Here is a 21,534-nt window from a genome sequence, read left to right on the forward strand (position 1 = left end):
ACACAGGCAGGCAGAGACACAGCCGGACACACAGGCAGGCAGAGACAGGCACACACGGACACGTTACAGCACCCACCGACTGCTCCCGAGGGCCGGGGCTGAACACCCACTGCGTGCCCCCGGGAAAAGCGGCAGGGTGCCCTTGTCTGGGACCCTTGGGGGTTTCTGAGGTGCCGGCCTGCCCCGGGCGGGGCTGGCAGCGCCCAGCCAAAGGCCGCGGCCCGGCCCCCGGGGACTCACCGGGGACTTGAAGCCGCCGCCGCTCCTCCGGGAGCCGCCGGGGGGCCTGCAAAGCAAATGGCGGTCTGTCAAGGCCGGGTGGGGAATGAGGGGGGGGGCGGGGGGGGGGAGAAGGGGGCAGCGAGGCCCTGCTCCTACCTCCGGGCCGGCGGCGGCGCGCTGCGCCCCGAACCCTGCGGGAGCCCCTCCGCCAGGGCGGCCGCTGCCCGCCGGTACCGGCGGCACCACCAGCGGAGCCGCGGGGTGCGCTGGGAGCTGTAGTCCGTGCGGCGCGGGGCGTGCTGGGAGTTGTAGGCGCCCCCCTCCCCCCGACGCGGGGCACGCTGGGGCGGGTAGTTCTCGGAGCCGCGAGGGCTGACAGGGCCCGGCTGAGGCCCTGGCTCGAGAATAAATGTGTCTGTGTGTAATTGGAGGTGGTGTTTAGGTGGTACAATAAATGTGTCTGTGTGTAATTGGAGGTGGTGTTTAGGTGGCACAATAAATGTATCCGCATGGAACTAGAGGTGGCGTTTAGGCGGGGCACAGTGAATGTACCTGTGTGTGACTAGAGGTGGCATTTAGGTGAGGCACAATGTAATTATCCCAATTAACGCTGGCACCCAGCGCTTTCAGAAATGCCTCAATGCCCCTCAGCCACCTCCACCCTGGTGCTGTGGCTGCCCAGGGGCTCTCAGGAGGAGCTCTGGGGCCTTGTGCTGCTGCCCTTGTGAAGGAGCAGCCAGCACCCTGCCAGCATGACCGCCAACTGTCCCTCAGAGCCCCCCGGGTGCTCCCCTGCTGCCCCCAAGCAGCCACTGGCTGGGGCAGAGCTGAAATGAGGAACAGGGCTGGAACGGATGGGCTCGAGTCTAAGAGCTGTGCCTGGAACCGACAAGCCTGTCATGCTCAGCCGTGCCTGGCTGCCCCAGCTGCCATCAAGTGCATGCCACTAGGAGGGTGCAGAAGGGAATAAAGCTGGTGTCCCATCCTCGGCGAGCACACAGCCCTCTTCCCACATCTTTCCTGGCCCACGAGTGAATGCTGGCCGCCCCCTGTGCACTGCCAGGCACTGTCGGAGCTGGACCCTTCTCAGAGCCACGCTCCGCTCTTGCCCCACTTGGAAGGCCCAAGGGTGCGACACCGCAACCGCACGGCAGTGAAACACAACCGGGGCGAGCCGCGGCTTCCACGGCAGCGCCCAGGCAGCGAAGGGAGCCACACGGCAGAGGCCGGGGGCAGCGTGCCCAGCCCGCAGGCTCCGGGGAGCCCGGTCCCTACCCGAACTCGGCCCCGCTAGGGGCGGGAGGGACGGCCGGGGGGCGACAAACCGGGGCCGGGAGGGGACAGGGGCCGGGAAGGGAACGGGGCCGGGAGGGGACAGGGGCCGGGAGGGGACAGGGGCCGGGAGGGACCCGGCGGGGCGGGCGCTGTGCTCGGGCCGGGCCAGGGCGGAGCCTGGCGGCCGCCTCCGCCGCTCCCCTCGGCGGCTGACGTGGCCCGGGCGCGGGGCGGACATGGCGGACGGCAGCAGGCAGAGCAAGCTGGCGGCGGCCAAGAAGAAGGTGAGGGAAGGGGGGACGGGACGGGACGGGACGGGACGGGAGCGGAGCCGAGCCGCCTCGCCGGGCTGCTCGGGCCCCGGCGCCCCGTGAGGAGCGGAGCCGCTGGGCCCGGCCTCCTGCGGTGAGGGGCGAGGGGCACCGGGGGGGCCACTCCGCTTCGCCGGGCCCCGGTGGGAGCCCCCTGGGTGTCTACGGATGTCCCCGGGTGTCCCCTGGTGTCCCCTGGTGCTGGGCGCTGCGGCCGGGCCTTTCCCAGCCGGGGGTAGGCGGCCCCGGTGAGGCCGGGCCTGGGCCGGTGCTGCCCGCCCGCCCGGGTTCTGTGTTTGTTTGTCCCTTTCCTTCTCCTTTCTTACCATATATATATATTTTTTCATTTTACTTTCTTTATTTTTTTTCTCCGGCCCCGCGGGGCAGCCCGGCCCCGTCCGTCCCGGCGGCTTTGCGTGCCTGTGTCAAAGTCAAGCGGCTGGGAAAGTGTCCTGGAGCGGCTCGGGCTTCCATTTTGAAATCCTCCGAATAAATGGGATCCCTCTTATTTTATTTTTGCCACCTTGGCTTTGAAATACGGCCCTGGCCGCCTGGCCGGGTGGGTGGCAGCAGCTGCCAGCTGCGGTGTCTGCACGAAATGGAGCTATTTGGGCTGCCTGGCAGGGGGCAGCTGCAGGCGGTGCTGTGCGGACCGGCCGGGGACTGCTCGGTGCTCCACCAGAACACAGGAGACATAAGCCGGGGTCAGCTTCGAGCTTATCAGCCTGGCTTTGCCGAGGTGAAATGGATGTTATTGTAAAATCAAGTGGAGATGGCTCATCCCCTTAGCTCACACTTAGGCCAGTGTCTGTGTTACTGCATTATCTACGAAGATTGTAATTTTTCTTCAGTTCTTTCCCAGATTGTAATTTTTCTTTCCCAGAATGGAAGCTCTTCCTCTCAGACTGCTTTTCCACTTTGCATTTAGGATTAATTGCTGTTTATTTTTTTTCCTTGCTGCTAATTATAGACTTAAAAATATTTTTTTCATCTCCTTTCAGTTACAGCAAAGGGTATCAAATTCTTTGTTTCCCAGGACCTTCATTAGTTGTACACAGAAGTTGTATATTTACAACTCCGAGTCTCTTGTCATAAAGCTATCATGCTAGTTCTCACTTTTAAGCATCTCTGAATTATTTTTGATATTTTTAGAGGGTGAAGTCTTTCAAGACAGCTTATCTTGTCCTTACACTTTATCTTTTTACCTTTTTTTTTTTGACATTATACTCACAAAAGACATATTCCGTTTGGACTTCAGATTATTCTTTGTTTTTTTTTTTTTTGCAGCTGAAGGAATATCAGCAGAAGAATAGCCCTGGAGCAACTGCGGGAGCCAAGAAAAAACGAAAAACTAAAGAAGGAAGTAGGCCTGAGACTCCCACAAACGATGACAGACAGTCTCCAGAGAACGTGAGCGTCTCATTCCTTCTCCCAAATAATTTGCCCCCGCCTTGTTCTTTGGCTTCCCAAACAGCATAACCACAGCTGAAAGAGGGTTATGCCAGTGTAATATTAATGGCTCGTGTGCCTGTATTAGCAGCGTGTGAAGTGTGCTGCAGTGGTTAGCAGCTAAAACTCCTGAAAGGTGCATGCTAGAGTCAGGGTACGTGGCGAGGCGGTGTCTGATCGTACAGTGCTGTAGTGCAACCCTGGCTATGTCCAGAGCTGCTGCTTTGAGGTGTGTGCTCCTACGGAGCTGGAGGATGCCAGTTTCTTTGGCTGCCTTTGATTGACATTTTTCTGCCTGTCCTTTTCTGAGCTGTTTCTCTTTCCACTTTTCTTTCGCCTCCTTTAGATTCAGAACATTCTGAAGGTGCTGGTGTCAGACCTTAACCGCTCCAATGGGGTAGCCATACCCTCATTGGACAAGAGGAAGGTGAGGCAGTGCTCGTGTCCCTCTCAGTGACTTGCTGCATGCTTCGGGTTCTGTTTAAACTGACCTTGATTTTTGGATGGAGCCTTGTTCTGGCATATCTGCTGTCAGTTGCTTGAGTTTCTGTTGCTGTTTTTATTAACGTGGAGCTGTTCGTTAACACCCGTTTCCATTGCTCGTAAGTGCTTGTTTCCTCCCGGTTTCTGTCAAACCTAACACGTGCAAAAGTGAACCTTGTCAAATACTTGTCCTTGAGACAGCTGAGCTGTAAGGAAAAAGGAATCTGGGGTGAAGCAATAAATTAACTGCTGAGGAACACCGCGCTAAGAAGAGGCAGTGTCTTCTTAGTCCGCATTTCTGCTGTTGTGTGTGCCATTGCTTTATTTACCCTAGCGCCTTGCTTCTGAAGGGCATGTTTCTGCTCGTGGCTCGTCAAGCAGCTGCCCTGAACAAGCTATGTAGTTATTCCAGCCAACCCATTTTATGACGGGTGATGAAACTCGCACAGGTGATGTACAGTCTGGCAAGTACCACGGTTTTAAATATGTTTAGGCAGGAAGTCAGGTATTTCAAGTCAAGCATTTACAGGCTTTAGCGTCTTCCTTAGCTACTGAAGAAGAAAGGGCAGGAGGTACTCCAGCAAGCAATCTACATGTGTCCAGGAGCAAATGTAAGCAAGCCACCTTTAAAAAAATATTTCAGACAGTTTAATTAAAGAAGGTTCAAATTGTGATAGAAACTAAGGAGAGTAAAGAATTTTCTTTCTGTTTTGTTGTACCAAAGCTCTGCTTCCCATTTTCCCTTGTATATGGTAGCTTATTTATCTACCTTTTTTCAAGTCTAGCTGTCACAAAGTAACCCCTTATTATATTTACTGTGTATCTACACCTTTCCACCAATAAGTACAACTAAGTGAATCACCAGGGGTACCAGATAGATGGAGTGAAACCTGCAAGATGGGATGGAGGAAGCTCTGAATTACCTTTGTATCCATTTTCTCCTTTTTTTGTGTGGGTGGATTCTGCTGTTGGGCAGGACAGCTGCTGCAGAGTGAAAGCTCCTCCAGCCGGACCGTAGGTGTGTAGCTTGTGTATCAGCTGAGCTTAAGTGACAAGAAGACTTGTCGTAAACTCTGTGGGTCCTGGCTGTGCCCGAATAGTGTCAGAAAACATGCTGATGATTTACCAAATCAGCCAAAGTGGCTGATTTCAGTTCACCTCACCAGCTCAGGGTAAGTTAGATCTCAGGGACTGTTCATGTTGGAGGCCGAGGTGAAGATGGGTGGTGCAGTGCTGCTGCTGAGGTGGCATCTCGTCCTGCAGGGAAGGCTTACCACCATCTACAGTTTCAGTTCTGTTCTGAAAATGGAAAATTTATTGCTTCTATTCTCATTTTTTCATTTTTTTTTTTCTGCTTCCATAGCCTAGAGAGATGCATTTTGATCCGATTGGCTATTGCACAATTTGTGGGTTATTGTGTCTGGGGTATTAAGGATTAAGAATCACAGCTCTGTGATTCTGTGATATCTTGAAAACTAATCTTTAATTGCAATCTGTAACGGGAGAAAGATTTCTGTTTCCAGTTGCTGTCTTGTGAAAATCCTGAGTCAGGGAAATGCTGTTCAGAGCCTCAACTGATGCTAATGGGGCAGAAAAGCTGATCGTTAGCATCTGAACTACTGCTGCCCTTGGTGTCTGATGGGAGGCAGACCCCTCCCACTTCACCCACTTCAGCTTTCTTCGCTGAGAAACTCAGAAAACCCAACAAAATAGGAGCCTTTGTGTGAAAACAACTGGATCCTACTACGTGCCAGGCTGAGCAAAATTACCAGCTTCTTATTCTACGTTATTAGAACCTCACAAAGCATAATTTCCAGGGAAGTGGTTTGCTCCCAAACCTTCCCGTCTCCAACAAATTACGCAGTTCGTTTTTTATCCTTTAATTTATTTACTTCAAAGCTCTTTCTCGTGGAGGCAGAAGGAAGGCATTCTGTGGTTAAGGCATGTTACCTGTTTTTGCATCTTGAAGCGTTAAGCAAAGAAAAGTCCCGATCAAAAAACTGAGGAAACGTTTTTAAGATGTATCCTGTCCATCTGATGCTCTATCCCGATGAGTGCCTGAGCAAACAGAGGCGAAGCAACCCGTAGCTGGAAGAAGTAAGGGAATTCCTGAATTTCCTAACACCTAACATAGATTGTTCCTTGACAGTGCAAGTGTCTGTCCTGCTCAAAAGAAACCGTTTCCCTCTGCAGTTTTCTGCTTGTTGCTTTCATTAAACCTGTCTTCCCTGCTACTGTCACCTCCTGCCTGCTTGAGTCGTGAATGGAGTGCTGAGCAGGTGAATAGGGAATGCTGAGAGAGAAAGGGAGTTCTTGTTTCATGAGGACTGCCAAGAAGGAAGCGACTGAAGCAAAAGGGAAGTCTTTGAGATGGAGTTGCAGAGAGCTGCAACGTATTTGTGGGGTTAACTGGTGAAAGATTCTCACTTGCTTCATGGTGTCGTTAAACGATGGCTTACCAGAGCTGGATGATGAAATAAAAGTACCATGAAGCAGCAGAATGCTGCTCGGGGTCTTTACAGCTCTCTTTGGTGCTGTAAAGGTTTGTCCAGTTCTCTGGGACCTCAAAGAGGTGTCATCAGATACTGTTCATCCTCCCACAAACACCTGATGAGAACTTGCATCGCTGTCCAGAAATAGTTTGGGGCCGTTTTCTATTTAGATTCTTGTAGTCAGGGGATTTATAGCTCCACCAGGGCCAGGGGCACCTGCTCCCAGCCATGCTGGGTTTGGCCTGTTCACAAATGTCCCATTTCTAAACTGGGGGTTCACGGCTTGCCACAAACATCTCTGGGTTCAGGATGGAGCAGCTGAGCTTGGCTGACCCAGTTTGCAGGTAGTCAGTAGCCTGTCCTTTCCCATCTCAGTGTGCCAGCAGTGAGCAGAGTTCCCAGAGGCATCCCGAAGGCAGTGCATTTCAGAGCAGTGACTACCATCTGGCTTTGACCTTGCTCGCTTTTAGACAAATCCTTCGCAGAAAATCTGGTGTGTGAGCTTAGAGTCGGGTGATACTGCCCCACGTTAAAGAAGCGAGTTTGATTATGGGACACCAGATCTTCAAGGCTGGATCTAGCAGGATGTGGGACTGGGACGATGTCTGTGGGTTGATGCAGTCACCTGTTTGCTCTGGGGTGGGCACAGATCCACTTCCACATGTTTCTAAATGATCGTTCGCTACTGTCTGTTTTTCCTAGGCCTTATCCCAAGGCGATGTGTTCGTGTGCGTTCCTTTTGTTTGGCATGTCGGCTGTAATTCCTGTGATGTGTTTTGTGACAGGCATACTTTGACAGTGATGTTGCCACTCGTAACGCTGAACAGCTTGCTGCCGATGTCCCTGTGCTATCTAACAGCAACAGCCTACCTAGCTGTGGCTCTGTTCTGCCTGCTCCTGGGAGCATGCAGCTGACACAGGTTTGTGACTCATCCCGAATATTGCCATACGGGTTAGCAATGCCACGTTTTTGCTGAGAAAGACAATCTTTGTAACTACGACATGACTAGCTCAGATTGTCTCCTGGTAAAAATACTGCATTCTCCACATCATCTGTCTGAGAGAGCAGAGGGCACTGGCATGCACGTGCCCCTGCTTCTTCCAAAGCTGCCGTTCTCTTCCCCGTTCCTCCTATTTCATGAGCAGAAAGCACTCCCTAATAATACAGCTCTCCAGTTGGAGCAGTCTGCACTTCCATTCGCTACTTAAAGATTCAGCTGAAGTTTTTCCAGCAGAGCAGCGTTGATTATCCTGATAATTGTAACAGCAAACACAAAGCCAGTAACACTTAACTCTTCATTCTGTGAAACTCGGGCTCCCAACGCTCAGAAATTATGTGCAAGCTAGGAACTGAGTTGGTGGTGTTAAGTTTATCTTTGGGGAGCAGTAATTACAGGTACTGTGCAACCTGAGCCCACACGTAGTCAAGTCTTAGTGACACACTCGCAAATGTCACTCCCATCTTTTTTTACAGGCTTGTCATTTTTGTTTCAATCCACAGATTCATGAAGCTGAGGATCATAAAAATGCTTTGGATGAGAACAGGTGAGCGTATGTTTATTAAGCAGCTTTGCAAAAGGATCCCCATGTGTCCAACAGATTCAAGTTTTATTACTCCCCACTGCTGTCCTGACTGGGGCAGTTTTCTGGGAGAAATTTTCATCACAAGGCCTTTTTTGTTCCCAGGTCTCTCTCGTCAACAGAAAGTCTCCGCCAGTTGTCTGAACAACTCAATGGCCTGGTTTCTCAGGTATGGCCTCGTTTTGGTCCATTTGTCCTAATTATTTTCTTGGTGTCTGCTGTGGAGCTTTAAGCAGCCAGTTCAAGAAAAAGCTCTTCAATCTTGGAGATGTCTACAGCCTTCCACCGAACAATAAGATATTTAAGCACTGAGAAGCAAAACCTCCGGTTTTAGGAATGTAAAATTTCAGCAGTAGGAAGAGGAGCAGAGTGGGATGAATGAACAGCATGTATTCATGGAAAGATGTATTCTTGATTTAGTGGCAAAGAATCTGAAGTCAGTCTGCATAATTCATATCAGCTTGTCATAGGGGGGAGTCTGCATCTATCCTTAGACACAGGAAAAAATACTCTTCTGGCTGGCTGTGGTACTTTGAAGTGAAAGGTGCTATGAGAAGTATTATGGTAGTCAGTTCTTACTTAATAATGATCTGTTGCCTGGGGGAATAAAACTGACTTACTTGGCTTTTTTTCTTCTAGTCTACATCATACGTGAATGGGGAAAGTGCTATTTCTTCCACAAACATTAAGGAAATGGAAGTAAGTTGTCCTCAGTCGATGATTATTTGCTTTCTTATTGGCTCGTCTTGATGACTCTGACTTGGGACTCTGTGCTTACAGCAGTGTAAATGAGACCCAAGTGAACTGCCATCCTCTGTAGTCAGGTAGTTGTGGTCAGCAGGAGGAGGCAGGTATCTGAGGTATTTCCCGTCTGGGGACTGGGGATAATCTGGCCTCCATGCAGCTCTAGTCCTTAGTTTTGGTGGACTTTTATGTCAAAAAGAAGCCTTAGTAGCAATTGATAAAATATGCTGATGTCCCAGCTACTCTTGTTGAAACTGTAGATTTGTTTGGAGAATCTGATTTTTATCAAACTGTGATAATGGTTTATTTTTCTGTTCTTTTTAATTATTGCTTTTTTTCCTCCCCTTCTCCTTTTCTGCCCCTTCCTTTTTTTCCTCTCTGCATGTGCCCATCAGACACGTTACCAGGAGCTGGCAGTAGCCCTAGATTCCAGCAATCTAACTAACAAACAGCTCATTACAAAGATAGAGGAATTGGTAAGAAACAATCCAACCAACCAGTTTGATATTGTCTCTGCTGCTCCTCCATGCTCTCTGGGTGTCTGCGAGGTTATGGGTTCTCTTATAGTGCCGCAAGAAAGGCTGCTTCTACAGCACTTTGTGTGGAACAAAATGGGCTGAACGGAAAACCTGTTCAGATCAAAGTCTAAGGCCACTTGCACATGTGTTGGCTCATCTGAGGAACAAGAAACACAGTTTTGTTGTTTCCACTTAAATGTGCTCTGTTGATCTCATCGTGCTTTCCCTGGATGATAAGCATCCTGATAAAACAGCTATTCCTGGTCTGAATCCCTGAAATACAGAATTCTAGTGCCGGCAGCACTGTGAAAACCTATTTCGGCAGGTGGTGATGCTGTTCTAAATATACCAGCAGAGTGGGAGCAATAGGTCTGAGAGAGAGCCTGGCGCTGGTTTCTGATCATATCCTCAGCTTCTCTTGGCACTATGAATGAACTGCTTTGTCCCGCAGCTTGCATGGATTCCTGCTGCTGCTTTTCAGCCTTCAGCTTTAACACCGTATGAAATGTAGCTAAGTGGACTTGTTTCAGTCTGAAAAGAGCCTTTCTTGGATTGAAGTACTTTTCCTTGTTTTGTTCCTCTCTCACAGTGCTCCTTTTCCAAAGTTCAGCATTTCCCAGTGTACCCCACAACCCCTCTTGTGTTATTTTTGGTTTTGAGTTACTGTGGTTCCGTTCTGTTCCTTTTTGTCTTTTAGCTGGGCTGCAGAGGTACCTGGTAGGGGTGTTGCCCACCCAGGATTCTCCTTGTTTGCCTGCTTTCCGACAGGCATATGAAACACGGTCTTGCCTGGAATTATATAGGGTCTTTGCTGCATTTGGGGTCTTGTCTTTGCTTTTCCTGGTTATGATTTGCACTGGCTTTGCTAGAATCAAAACCTGTAATCCATCACTCCTCCCTCTGTAGTCATGTTTCAAAATGTGTTTGAAATAGTGATAGTAAAAACTGAGCTATGTCCATCCTTTGGGAAGGGGAAAAAGTACTTTTAATGTAGTTACTGAGAGAAACTGCTGCGGGGACACCAGCAGCAAATAGCAAACACTCCACCCCACACAAATCCACAAAAGTCTAAGGTCTCTTCTGAATTAAAACACTGCTGTGCCTTTTTTTAATTATTATTATTTTTTAATGCATTTTGGTCATTATCCTAATACGTCAGGATTACGAACAACTTCATTGATGTGGGGTGCAAGTTTAAGTGAAGTTGGATGCTCAGACAGGGGTTGCGTTGGTGGTATTTGGGAACAACTGTGGTACGGTACTAAGCAACAAAAACCATACCTGGCCTGTCAGTGAAGGGAGCCCCAGATCTATTATTTCTAAAAGATAAGACAAACTTCTTAGTCTTCTACAGAAAGGGCTAATGGAAATTGTTTGCATTAATTGGGCATGTGTCCTACTTCATTAAAGTGGAAATGTGTTTCAGCAGTATGAGAGTACTTGCTCTTAATGCTGGTGCATCCGTTTTCTTCTGTAGAAACAGCAGAACCAAGAAGCAATGAATCAGCTGGAGAAGGTAAAGTGTGTCCTATTTTTGGATAGATACGGAAGTAGGTACCTCTTTCTCTGAGGAGCAGAAAGCATAGTGGACTTTGGCACAGGCCTGTGTGATCTTGTCTTATAGAGCGCAGAATCATTTAGGTTGAAAGGACTGCAATGGAAGCAGCAGAGTGCAGTTTAAGGCCTTGTCGGTAGTTTGTATTCCAAACACTGGCACATTTAATGCCAGCATAAGGAACCTATCGTTGCCATTCTGGGGTGGATAAACAAAGAGGGAGTTCAAATAATGGAAGACTGAAGAATGTCTTCTAAAAATAGCGGTATCGGTTAAAAGCTGGAAGTACTAGCGATGAATCACTGCTTTTTTAGTTTGTCATAAAACAAAAAGGGTTAACTGTTTAGAATTTTGTGCTGAACAGGGATCATTTGTTTGTACAGGAAAAGAAGGAGTTTGAACAGAAGTTTTCTAAAGAGCAAGCAGCACTGAGGGAACAGCTACAGGTAAGACAGAGCTTCCATTATAGTAATGTCGCTTGGCTTCTGCATTTTTTTTCAGGAAAACTGGGAGAGCCAGTTAGCCAGACTGTACTTAATTGCAAGAGTTCTTTACTGAATTATCATTTTATGGTAACAGTGATGTTGCAGTTACAAGCAAAGATTTTTTGCGCTGAGCTCATTTTTTTCCCCCAAAGGTTCACATCCAGACTATTGGAATTCTAGTTTCTGAGAAGTCTGAGTTGCAGACAGCCCTTGGACATACTCAGCAAGCTGCACGGCAGAAATCAGGTAAAGGGCTCTAGAAACTCCAGCTCAAGCTGTTGGCTAAATTGTGGATTTCAAGTCACAGGCATGATAGTTGCTGGCAGCCAACTCTCCATGCTCACTGACTCCTTAATGAGCAATTCTTGGCACCATCACTGCTTCTGTCATCATATCTGCCCCCAAACTGAAGCATGGTAATCCCATGGCAGTTGAGGTTCTTTTGTGCATCATTACAGCCCTGTCAGCCCTGTTTGGGCCTGGTGACTACCCCAGACTGTTCTTTTCTCACTTTCTTCAGATTCTTTTAAAACTTTGTTCCCTTTTCTCCACCACCCCTCCCACACAGCTGTCATGTTAATGTAGGTTTTACCAAGGCTTTCATTCTCACCTAAATTTCAGCAATTTACTCTAGTAGAAAGAATAAACATACTGCCTATTGTTCTGCAAAGGACGTTTCATCATCTCCCTCTAGAATTGAGGAAGGTAGTTACAGAGAGCTTTACTGCCCCAGGTTGCTGGTGAATGACCTGCATAGTCAAGAGTAGAACCAGGTCTACTGATTTACAGAGCTCTGTGCTGCGCTGCCCTCTCTGAAGTGTTTAAGAGGTTGTTAACAAAGTAGAAAGTGCTGTTCAGCCAGCTCCAAAAATCCCTTTGTGGTCTAGTCTCAACTGACTCTGCTCTGACTTGCTCAGGAGAAGCTGAAGACCTTGCTGCTCGTTTACAGTCATCTCGCCAGAGGGTATCAGAGCTAGAACGCACTTTGTCCTCCATCTCTATGCAGCAAAAACAGTCAGAGAAGGTAAGAGTCACCTCTGTTTATGCTTAACCAGCAGCCCTGTGTTTGACTCTTTGTTTGTCACTATGCTACTGCAAAGTCTGTAGTGACTACTTAGAGAGGAGGTAGAAATTAACCTTGTTAATTGTTAATTAACCTTGTAAAACCCTGTATTCTCCATGATCAAGGCAAACATTTCAGGTTTCTGTGACCACTAATTATATGGTCCAGTTGCTGTCTTCAGATCTGGCACCTTACTACATCAGTTCTGCCAGCTCCACGCAACAGAAGTGTCACTGAGACCCCGTCCCAGGAGGGTCTCCGTCAAACAGACACTTGAGTATTGATACTAATCCAGAAGTTTGCAGAAATAACCTCATGATCAGTTAGTAGCATCGCATTTGAAAAGACCAAGCAGATGAATTCCTGGCAAATTCATCCTTTGTGCAGTCTGATGGGCTGATGAGTACAGCACTAGCCAGCCTGCTATAGCTATAGATGAGGTTCTGAGCAAACCTGTCCTGAAGGTTTTGCCAAAGTTACAACCTTTTCTGCACTAGCTGATCTGTTAAAATAAGGTAATCTTTGAGCATTTTATGTTATCTGTTTATTTGACTTAGATAAATCAATCGTTTTCTTTTTCTCCAGCATAATAAAGAGTTAGTGAAGGAGCGAGACAACCTGAAACTAGAACTGTACAAACACAGGTAAGCCTGTTCTGCACATTACTGCAGAGTAACGCTCCTCTTCTCAGTACAGCCGCAAAACTTAGCAAGGGGCACTGACCACAGGAGGTGCCTTGGAAGGCTGGATATTCAATGTAATAATAATAGTAAAAGTGTTCCACTGCTGTACTACACGTTGTCCAGGGAAGCTGTGGAATTTTCATCCATTTTCATCCTTGGTGTTCACAGCAACTATACAGAGCTGGTGTTAGGCTGGTCCCACTTTGAGTGGGATTTTGGACAAGATGACCTCCAGAGGTCTCTTCCAAATGTTTCTATGACTCCAGCTGCTGTGAAGAACCAGACTGTAAATGTATGACATGGACATCTGCAAACCCATAGACAATACAGTGTTGCCACATGAATTTTTGGTGCGTTTGTTTCAGCAAGGGCAGCGAGGAAATAAAGCAGCAAAACTCGGAACTGTCAGAGAAACTCCGCTCCCTGGTTTCTGAGAACTCAGCTATGAAGTTGGATATGGAGGATTTGCATAAGAAACTGGAAATGGCTGAGCTGATGATTCAGCAGGTAACCACACTACTGCTGGGGTGTGAGGGTAGATCGCACTGATCATTGGAAGGCTTCGCTCCTGAGAGTGGAGGCAAGACTTAACTGTTGTTTCTAAAGGCAGGCATAAAATCTTGTCAAACGTCCTCTTAGGAACAGGTTTTCAGCGATACCCCTGAGAATAGAAAGGCTGTGCTCTAAGGAGTTGGAGCAGTAGATTGAAAGTCACTGTGACTGTTTAAAAAAAAAACAAAGCTCTTGTATCATATGAGAGGGTGACTGAGCATACCAAGTGTGCAGATGTGGTGACTTTTCTTGTCACTGTTCAGCCTTTTGGTTACCCAGTTGTTGTGCAGTGTCATTGAGAAGCCAGCTGAGAAGGAGTAGGTTTTGTACCTACCTGCAGAGAAGCAGGTGAATTGAACAATGGCAGCTCAAAGGTCAGCTTGGTAAAGTTAAGATGAGCAAGGCAGTTAGAAACAGGATGTGTGAAGTCAGCTGTTAACAGTTCAGACAGCAAGCTTGGTGTTAAGGTGAACCCACCATGGAAGAAACTTTTCTTGGTGGTTGGTTGGTTTTGGTTTTAGGCAGTGGCTTAAATTACCCTTGAAATAAAGCTAGTTGGTACTCTTCTGGGGAAAGTATTGTGTCTTAACTGAACCAGCCTTGCTGCTTAGTCCACCGACATGTTCCAGGCACTGGCTTTAAATTCCTGGCATGTTTGACAACTTTCAAAGTCACAAGTTTTTATACCATCTGACCGGTCTGTGTAGTACAGACTCTTGAAATGCATGAGGTTTCTGAGCCAAGTGATTTGACTAAAGCCCATTTTCTTAATTAAAAAAAAATACTAAATATAAAATTGTTAGGGAGGAACTGCCCAGTTTAGCTTGTTGTACCGGGCTAAAATCTAAGCTTTTTGATTTTAATCACTACTTCGTTGTTCAGTCAACTTCAGTATGAGTTGGAGCATTTTAAAGAGCTATAGAGGGTTGTAACATGGATCACGTGGATGGTTAAAATCAGGGGAGAGGCTACACAGAAATTGGGTACTAACATTTTGGCGTAATTTCTTGATTTTTTTTGTGGGCAGTTCTCTAATCAGTCAGGGAATCTGGATGTAAACCAGCAGTTGCAGATGGCACTGGAGGAGAGGGCAAGCCTGGAAACCCAGATTGCTCAGGTAAGGTGTTGTATTAAGTACATTATGATCTGAATCCTGACTTCTGTAAAGAAACTTGTGTGGCAGAAGAATGCAGCCTGAGCTTTGTGCTAATGCTGTTTCTCTCAAGCTTTATCCTTTATGCAGTCAGCCATTTAATTTATTCAGCTGATACAATTTTCTTTGTGTTCTGTTTTGAACAGCTCTCAGAGTCACTTCACCAGCTCCAGACAGAAAGAGATCAGTATGTAGAGAAACTGAAGGAAGAGGGGAGCATTTGGCAGCAGCGAGTACAGCAGCTTGCTGAGCAGGTAACCTCACGGGCAGTATCACAGCTGCTTTTGGTGAACACAGGAGTAAGTGCACCACATGTGTTGTTTTAACCTTCACCTGTGTGGCCTTGCAGGTCCACACAATGGCAGAGGAGAAGGAGAAGCACATGGTCCAAATTCAAGAGCTGGAAGCCAATGTTACAGAGCTGTTAAGCAAATCAGGTAGGGCTTCCAGAGTGGGACTTCATATCTCAGAGTACCGGCAGGTTAACTCTGTCCCTGCTGTGCCAGAACTTCTGCGTATACAAGTAGGTCTGATGCTCTGAAATCATGGAGATGGCTGAAAGAGGGGTAATCCTGAGAAACCTTTCATCCTAGCAGAGAGCAATTGAACTACCTCAAGTAACTGATCAGCAGAAGGTTTATGTCTTTGCCTGGCTGTACTGTCAGCCCCTCGGGCCCAGGAGATCAGGCAGGCAGGATGCTCTTGCTAGGGCTGTGAGGGAGAGGGCAGCACACAGCGGGGTGTGGTGCTTGGTTTTGGGGTTGTCTGCTCCCTCATTCCTCTCAGTGCCCTGCTCCTCTGGATACTGTGGCTGGATACACCTTCTGAGTCAATGCCACATGTTGGGGTACGCTTTGTGTAGCTCTGATGCGTATTACACAAGCAATCCATCCCTCTGACTGATCTCTTCTTGTTTCCACTTCCTTAGCAGTAAAACCCATGGATATTGAGCCTTCCTCACCAGCAGGGCCTACAGAGGCTGAGTTGAGTCTGCAGGAAGAGATCCAGCGGCTTCAGCAGGAGAAGGAGGAACTGCATGGGCAATACCAGGCCCAGGTCCGGGACAACGAGCAACTGAGCCACCTCAACCGGGAGCAAGAGGAGCGGCTGCTGGAGCTCGAGAAGGCCGTGCAGCGCTACAACGAGGAGTCTGTGGACAGACAGCAGATCCTGGAGAACATGCAGAGTGACAAGGCCACAATCAGCAGGGCACTGAGCCAAAATCGGGAGCTGAAGGAACAGCTGGCTGAACTGCAGAATGGGTTTGTCAAACTGGTACGTCTCTTTCATGCTTCTTTTCCCACTGTTCCCTACACTGGTGCAATCCTTTTGCACAGATGCGTATAAAGAAAAACAAACACAAAAAACTGTCAGAAGCATTATCTGTCTTTGGTCCTTTAGGGCTATGGCTGCTCCACCTTCTGTGATTTATATTGCCATGCCAGGAGGTTCCCTCTCTGTACTCTTTCAGGTGCTCTGACAAACAAACCAGTATCTCTGTCTAGGGCAGTTTCCTTTTCCTTCCCCTCCACTGGCAGTCAGGCTGTTTCTTTTCCCATAATATTCTTCCAGCCTTTTTACCCTTGCAGACACCTGGCTTCTGTTCCCTGTATTTGCCTGTGAGGAAGAAATTCTCAGCAGTCTTCTGTCTTGCTGCTGTCATTGTTTCTGTCCTGGAGCTGAATCCTTACTCTCACTTGTTTCTTTCAGGATAGCAGCTTCTCCTCTGGGGCCCTGGCACACTGACAGATGGCCTGGTCACTGGTTTTTCTTTAGTCCTTTCTGAACTTCTCGTCTAGTTTTTGAATGTCTATTGCTTTATTTAGGATATTCATGTCAGCCATCTGCTTTGGAGCTGACAGGCTGTGTGATGCGCCAGGCCTCCTCTTGGCACTGTCCCAGCACTGATTCCCCTGGCTCCTTCCTTGCTCCTGTTTTCTGAACCTTTTTTTTTTAAGAAGTTATTTACTGCCCTGAACAGTCAATTTATGGCCCTTACTTACACCTCAGATTAATACAAGGGATGGCACCCTGTTGTATCAGGGAACGAACAGGGTTTATTGATACAGTTTATAAGAGAATATGCTTATGGTGGTTGGGGCAATCTCCTTATACAGTGGTACTGAATTCTTGCAGACAAACGAAAACATGGAGGTTACAAGTGCCCTACAGTCAGAGCAACATGTAAAGAAGGAGTTGGCCAAGAAGCTTGGGCAGCTGCAGGAGAACCTGGGGGAGCTCAAAGAGACAGTAAGTAACAGCAGCAGGATGGCAGGACAGGTGTGTAGCAGTTTATGCAAAGAAGAGCTGGCAATTTACCAAACTTTGATGGAAGGATGGAAATTGGTATTGTAATGATCAAGCTGGGAGCCTTCCCACATCATCTGCTGTCTGATGTGGGGGACCAGCATGTGGGGGCAGATGGCGGCTGCCTGCCTGGTTGGTGGTTTTGGGGCAACATTGACAGTTTGGATCATGCCACATGGATCATTTTTTTCTGGCAAAATGGATTGATCTGGTGGTTTTGTCTTGTTGTTAGCTGGAACTGAAAACACGGGAGGCTCAGGCTCTGCAGGAGCAGCGGGACCAGTACTACAGCCACTTACAACAGTATACTGTGGCTTACCAGCAATTGGCTGCTGAGAAGGAGGAGCTGCACAAACAGTACTTGCTTCAGACACAGCTTATGGATCGGCTGCAGCATGAGGAAGTTCAGGGGAAGGTGACAGTGGAAATGCACCTGAAGGAACTGCAGCAGACCAAGGTAACAGTGCAAAGCAGCAAGTGGGAAGACTGGAGGCAAAAGTGATGTCTGGAGCAGAAGCACTGCTTGCTTTTTTTGTGTGTGTGTGATGCTACTGCCTCAGAATGTAGAGACTTTTTACAGTCTGGTTTGTGCGGGTTTTAGGTGTAGGACTCCTATGAACTCTTTTTCTGCTTCTCTCTTGTAGGAAAGCCTGGAAGCTGTAGCTAAGGAAAACAAAGAGCTACAGGCTCAGATCAGTCAGTTAGCAGCAGAGCTGGATGACAAGATGTTGCACAGACTAGAAGGTGAGTAGCTGCAGCTGGTCTCCAGGGAGGAGGTAGAGCTGGGCTCTCTGGGGCATTAACTCTGTTTGCTTTCCCTCTTTTACAGGAGATGGAGTTGAAAGCGAAGCAATGACTGAAGAAATCCAAAAACCTTCATTAGTGATCCCAGAGAAGTTTGAAAGCCATGAAGAAATGGTGGGTATTAATGTGTAGAAAAGCTTTTGTTTTCAGTTGTGAACAAACGTCTGGAAAAAGAGGTAGATTAAACTGCAGAGTGGTTCCACTGTGTGCATCACATAAGCTGTTTATCAGCTGTGATCCCTACCTACTGAGGCACAATAGTGAGGGAAATGTTAATAGTCCCTTGTGCACAGCAGCTTAGAACCAAGACTTGTGCAGCATCCCTTAAAGACAGGCTGGAAGTCCAGCAGAGGCTTTATTTGATTATGAAGACAATTCAGCTGGCAGTCGCTCTAATTATTGTGATGCTAATATTCCCCTTAGTTTGGAAGGCAATTTGGAAATGGTGTCAAACATCTATTAGATTTTTCTCTAAGTACAGTCGTAATTGGAAAATACTGTGATCAAACAGTTATCATGGGAGTTCAAGTTTAATCTGCAGAGAAGAAATGATTTGTACTACTTGGGAATGAGAAGACATGCAGTAGTTGCTGCCTGGTGTAATCCTGAGGCTGGGTTTCCTACCCATAAGTAAATAGGGTAAATTCTCTTATTTTGTTTGCCCTGTGATGTATAATTGATCACACTTCACACAGGACAAACACTAACATGTATACTTGGGAATTTATCTTAGGTTGCTTTCTTGATGTCTGCCATGTCTCAAGTGGAAAAGGAGCGAGAAGAAATGAGGCAGCAGCTGGCTGCTCAGAAACAGCAGTGCAGAAGCCTCTTGCAGCAAATAGCAGCTCTTCGGCAGGAGCAGCAACATAACGTGCTGAGTGGAGGTAAGGTTTCGTTCCATTTGGAGACGGTGTGAATATTGAGGCGTGCCCCAGCTAGCTGGCCCTGGCCTCTGTGAAACAGACCTAGAAGTTTTATGGGTGCATCGTGACCAAGGGGGGTGTGTAAATTACATGTGTCCCTTCCAGATTCCACCATGGATACTGTTCCAGTGGAGGTTCACGAGGCTTTGAAAACTGCCATGGAGAAACTACAGGTAAGCAAAGGATCTCATCTTCTTTCAGCCCTACTACCCCACCCAGCTGGACTTCCAGCCAGTGTCAGACCCTTTTCTTACACACAAACAAATTGTAGGGGAATATGTTGCAGCTGTTCTATAATAAGCTACTTTCTGAAAAGCCTATTGCTGCTTGTCTCATCACAGGGAAACTTGCAGCAGTAATTCCCCCCTACACTATCCCGAAGACTGTAAGGGTCTAACACTCACTTATCTATAGTATTTTTCTAAAGAAATAAGTGAAAAAAACAGACTATCTATCTTCACCCTGCTGGGAGGTGCAGTCTTGGGAGCTGAGTATGACCAGAGTTGTGCTGTCCCAGCACTGAGAAGGCTAAAAGGCACTTTGTTCCATCCTCTGCTCCCCAAAATGCAGAGACCTTCTCTAACTCTCAGTTCCTTTTTACCACCAAATCACAGAGTAGGTGTAAAGGCAGCAAGAGTTGTTCCTAGGTTCAGACCATTGTGAATGGAGGGTGTCTTTAACATGGGTATTTCCTATATGTGAGCAGCTGAAATTAATACCAATTTTTGTATTCAGTCCCGTTTCACAGACCTGATGCATGAGAAAGCTGATCTGAAGGAACGGCTAGAAGAGTTAGAACATCGCTGCATACAGCTGTCTGGGGAAACAGACACCATTGGTATGTTCAGGCAACACAACGCAAGCTAGAGCTCACTCAGTGCGTTATTTGGGGACTAGCTTTTGGAGGTGGAGCCTCCCAAATACCAAGCAGTTCAATTCTCCTACTGCTGCCTAGCTAGACTAAACTTCCACTCCAGCGTTGGATTTGCTGCATCCTCATGCAACATAGCTCTGTGCTCACAGGAAGGTTTATGCCCTAATCCCGTTAACACTTGTTCCTTATGCTTCTCTCATGTTCCAGGGGAGTATATCGCATTATACCAGAGTCAAAAGGCTATCCTCAAACAGCGGCACCAGGAGAAAGAAGAGTACATCAGCAGGTTGGCTCAAGACAAGGAAGAGATGAAGGCAAGGAATCTTTTCTGTAGTACTACTCCAGGCAGGGCGTACAATGGTAGGCAGGCCTGGGAGCACCTGCATAGTATAAGCCCTCACGAGCTGTTGTTCAGCTAGCTTTAATGTTAAAGTTGCTGATTTGGTGACAGAGGCAGGACAGTAAACCACTGCATAGGTTGTGGCCACGGGGATGTGCATACTTCATAGGTTTTCCTTTACTTTGGTACAGGTGAAATTACTGGAACTGCAGGATTTAGTGATGCGCCTGGTCAGGGAAAGGAATGAATGGTACAGCAAGCATGTAGCAGCTGCTCAAAACCCAGAGCTGTTAGCAAGCCAGAGCGAAAATGTACTTCCAGTGGAGAGGCGCATTGAACTGAATGCTACCGATGGAGAAGGTAAGCTGTAGCCAGAACATAGCCAGAACAAGTTACATAAAACGGAATAACCCAGGGTCTCACTGTTGTGCATGGATGGGAAGAGTTACCTACCTGCCTTGTCTTCTGTCTTACAGGGTTACGAGAAGTGAATTTATCAGACGAAGCAGAACAAGAGGCTGCTGCTCTTCACCAATCCAGTTTCTCCCCTATTGACACTAAAGCTGCTCAGCCAAGCCAAGATGACCCCACAGCAAAGCAAATAATGCAGCTTCTCAGAGAAATCCAGAACCCTCAGGAGAGGGTGGGCTCCTTGCTGGAAAACCCCTGCATTCCATTCTTCTACCGCGCTGATGAGAACGATGAGGTCAAAATCATGGTGGTTTAAGTGGCAACAATTCTTACAGGAATTTTCTATGAGCCTGCAAGGACTAAACTGACTTGTATGTGCCCATACTGCTGCTCAGTGCCCTTGGTCAGAACAGAGCTCTGCTCTAAAGACAGCAGGAAAGAGGGATTGCATCAGATGGAACTCGAGCATCAGACCTCATCTTCCTTCTGTTCCATGGTATGCTTGGAGTACAGGCTGGCGCAAATTAGGGGGAGGCAGCGGGTGCCAGCACATCGCCTGGGCCCAGTGTGGGTTGGGGGAAGGGACTCCATGACTTCGGGCAAAATTCCTTGAGCCTTTGTCCTGTATCCCTGCCCAGGACTCCGCTGCCAGCACCCAGCTTCACAGCAGCGACTGAGCAGCAGCTCTCATCCAGCAGTCATGACTGTAACCTGCCTAGTTCCTTCCAAGGCTCCCACAGTAACTAACATCCTCTGGTAACAGAAACTCTTTGGATTCTAACCAGGTTGCTTTTGTTTCACACCATGTATCTTCATTTCCCATTTTCCACAGCAGCCTGCCTCTTGCAACTGTATCTGAAACCAGCCTGGTCGGTCTTGAACAGCCAAAAGTTCCGGGCTTTGGCTAGCTAGGCAGCACTACAGACCCATTTATTCTCATCGCTAGGGGAAGGGGCTGAGGGTTGCCTTTTGAGTCTTTTCGGTTACTTGACAAAGCTTTATGTGATTACTGGGAGTGGGGTGGAAATGTAACTGCACTTTGAAGGATGACGTGTTTCACTTGTATGTGTCTGAAGGTTTTATTTATTTTTAAAAAATGGGAGAAATAAGTAAAAGGAAACCACTTAATAAACATGCTTTGTTTTGAATTTCTGGACTCTAGGGGGGGTATGGTTCTCTCTCACTTAAATTTCTTCTCCCAGTTTGGTAAGAAATGCATTAAGCAGGTGGCAAAGGATGTTGTAATCTGCCCACCTAAGAGGGGGTGGTACCTGGCAATGCCTTGAAGCAAGAGACCTAATTCTAAGGG

General features: G+C 47.6%; 2 protein-coding genes across 8 annotated transcripts in view; one reads left to right on the plus strand and one right to left on the minus strand.

Annotated features, from left to right (window-relative positions):
- Positions 1 to 1,735, minus strand: part of SWI5 (SWI5 homologous recombination repair protein) — a 4,288-nt gene extending 2,553 nt beyond the window's left edge. The window contains exons 1-3 of the mRNA XM_035341944.1: positions 1,498 to 1,735; positions 379 to 637; positions 241 to 286 (exon numbers count right to left, since the gene is read on the minus strand). Coding sequence (XP_035197835.1) covers positions 241 to 286; positions 379 to 637; positions 1,498 to 1,735 — 543 coding nt within the window. The remainder of the gene's footprint in view (positions 1 to 240; positions 287 to 378; positions 638 to 1,497) is intronic.
- GOLGA2 (golgin A2) lies at positions 1,660 to 21,534 on the plus strand. 7 transcript variants are annotated; one of them, XM_035341346.1, is made up of 28 exons: positions 1,660 to 1,781; positions 3,096 to 3,218; positions 3,604 to 3,684; positions 7,018 to 7,152; positions 7,734 to 7,777; positions 7,919 to 7,982; positions 8,453 to 8,512; positions 8,953 to 9,033; positions 10,553 to 10,591; positions 11,014 to 11,076; positions 11,268 to 11,361; positions 12,033 to 12,139; positions 12,764 to 12,822; positions 13,227 to 13,368; positions 14,441 to 14,530; positions 14,713 to 14,820; positions 14,916 to 15,003; positions 15,495 to 15,841; positions 16,703 to 16,816; positions 17,106 to 17,330; positions 17,518 to 17,617; positions 17,703 to 17,791; positions 18,411 to 18,561; positions 18,706 to 18,773; positions 19,336 to 19,438; positions 19,682 to 19,788; positions 20,006 to 20,174; positions 20,291 to 21,534. In XM_035341346.1, the coding sequence occupies exons 1-28, from the start codon at positions 1,734 to 1,736 to the stop codon at positions 20,539 to 20,541; spliced, it is 3,150 nt and encodes a 1,049-aa protein (XP_035197237.1). In that variant the 5' UTR covers positions 1,660 to 1,733; the 3' UTR covers positions 20,542 to 21,534. The 7 variants fall into 7 exon arrangements, with proteins under 7 accessions (XP_035197237.1, XP_035197238.1, XP_035197241.1 ...); XM_035341347.1 differs by having other exon boundaries at positions 15,498 to 15,841; XM_035341350.1 differs by lacking the exon at positions 8,953 to 9,033.

Source organism: Oxyura jamaicensis, chromosome 17 (genome assembly GCF_011077185.1).
Source record: "Oxyura jamaicensis isolate SHBP4307 breed ruddy duck chromosome 17, BPBGC_Ojam_1.0, whole genome shotgun sequence".
Classification (NCBI taxonomy): domain Eukaryota; kingdom Metazoa; phylum Chordata; class Aves; order Anseriformes; family Anatidae; genus Oxyura; species Oxyura jamaicensis.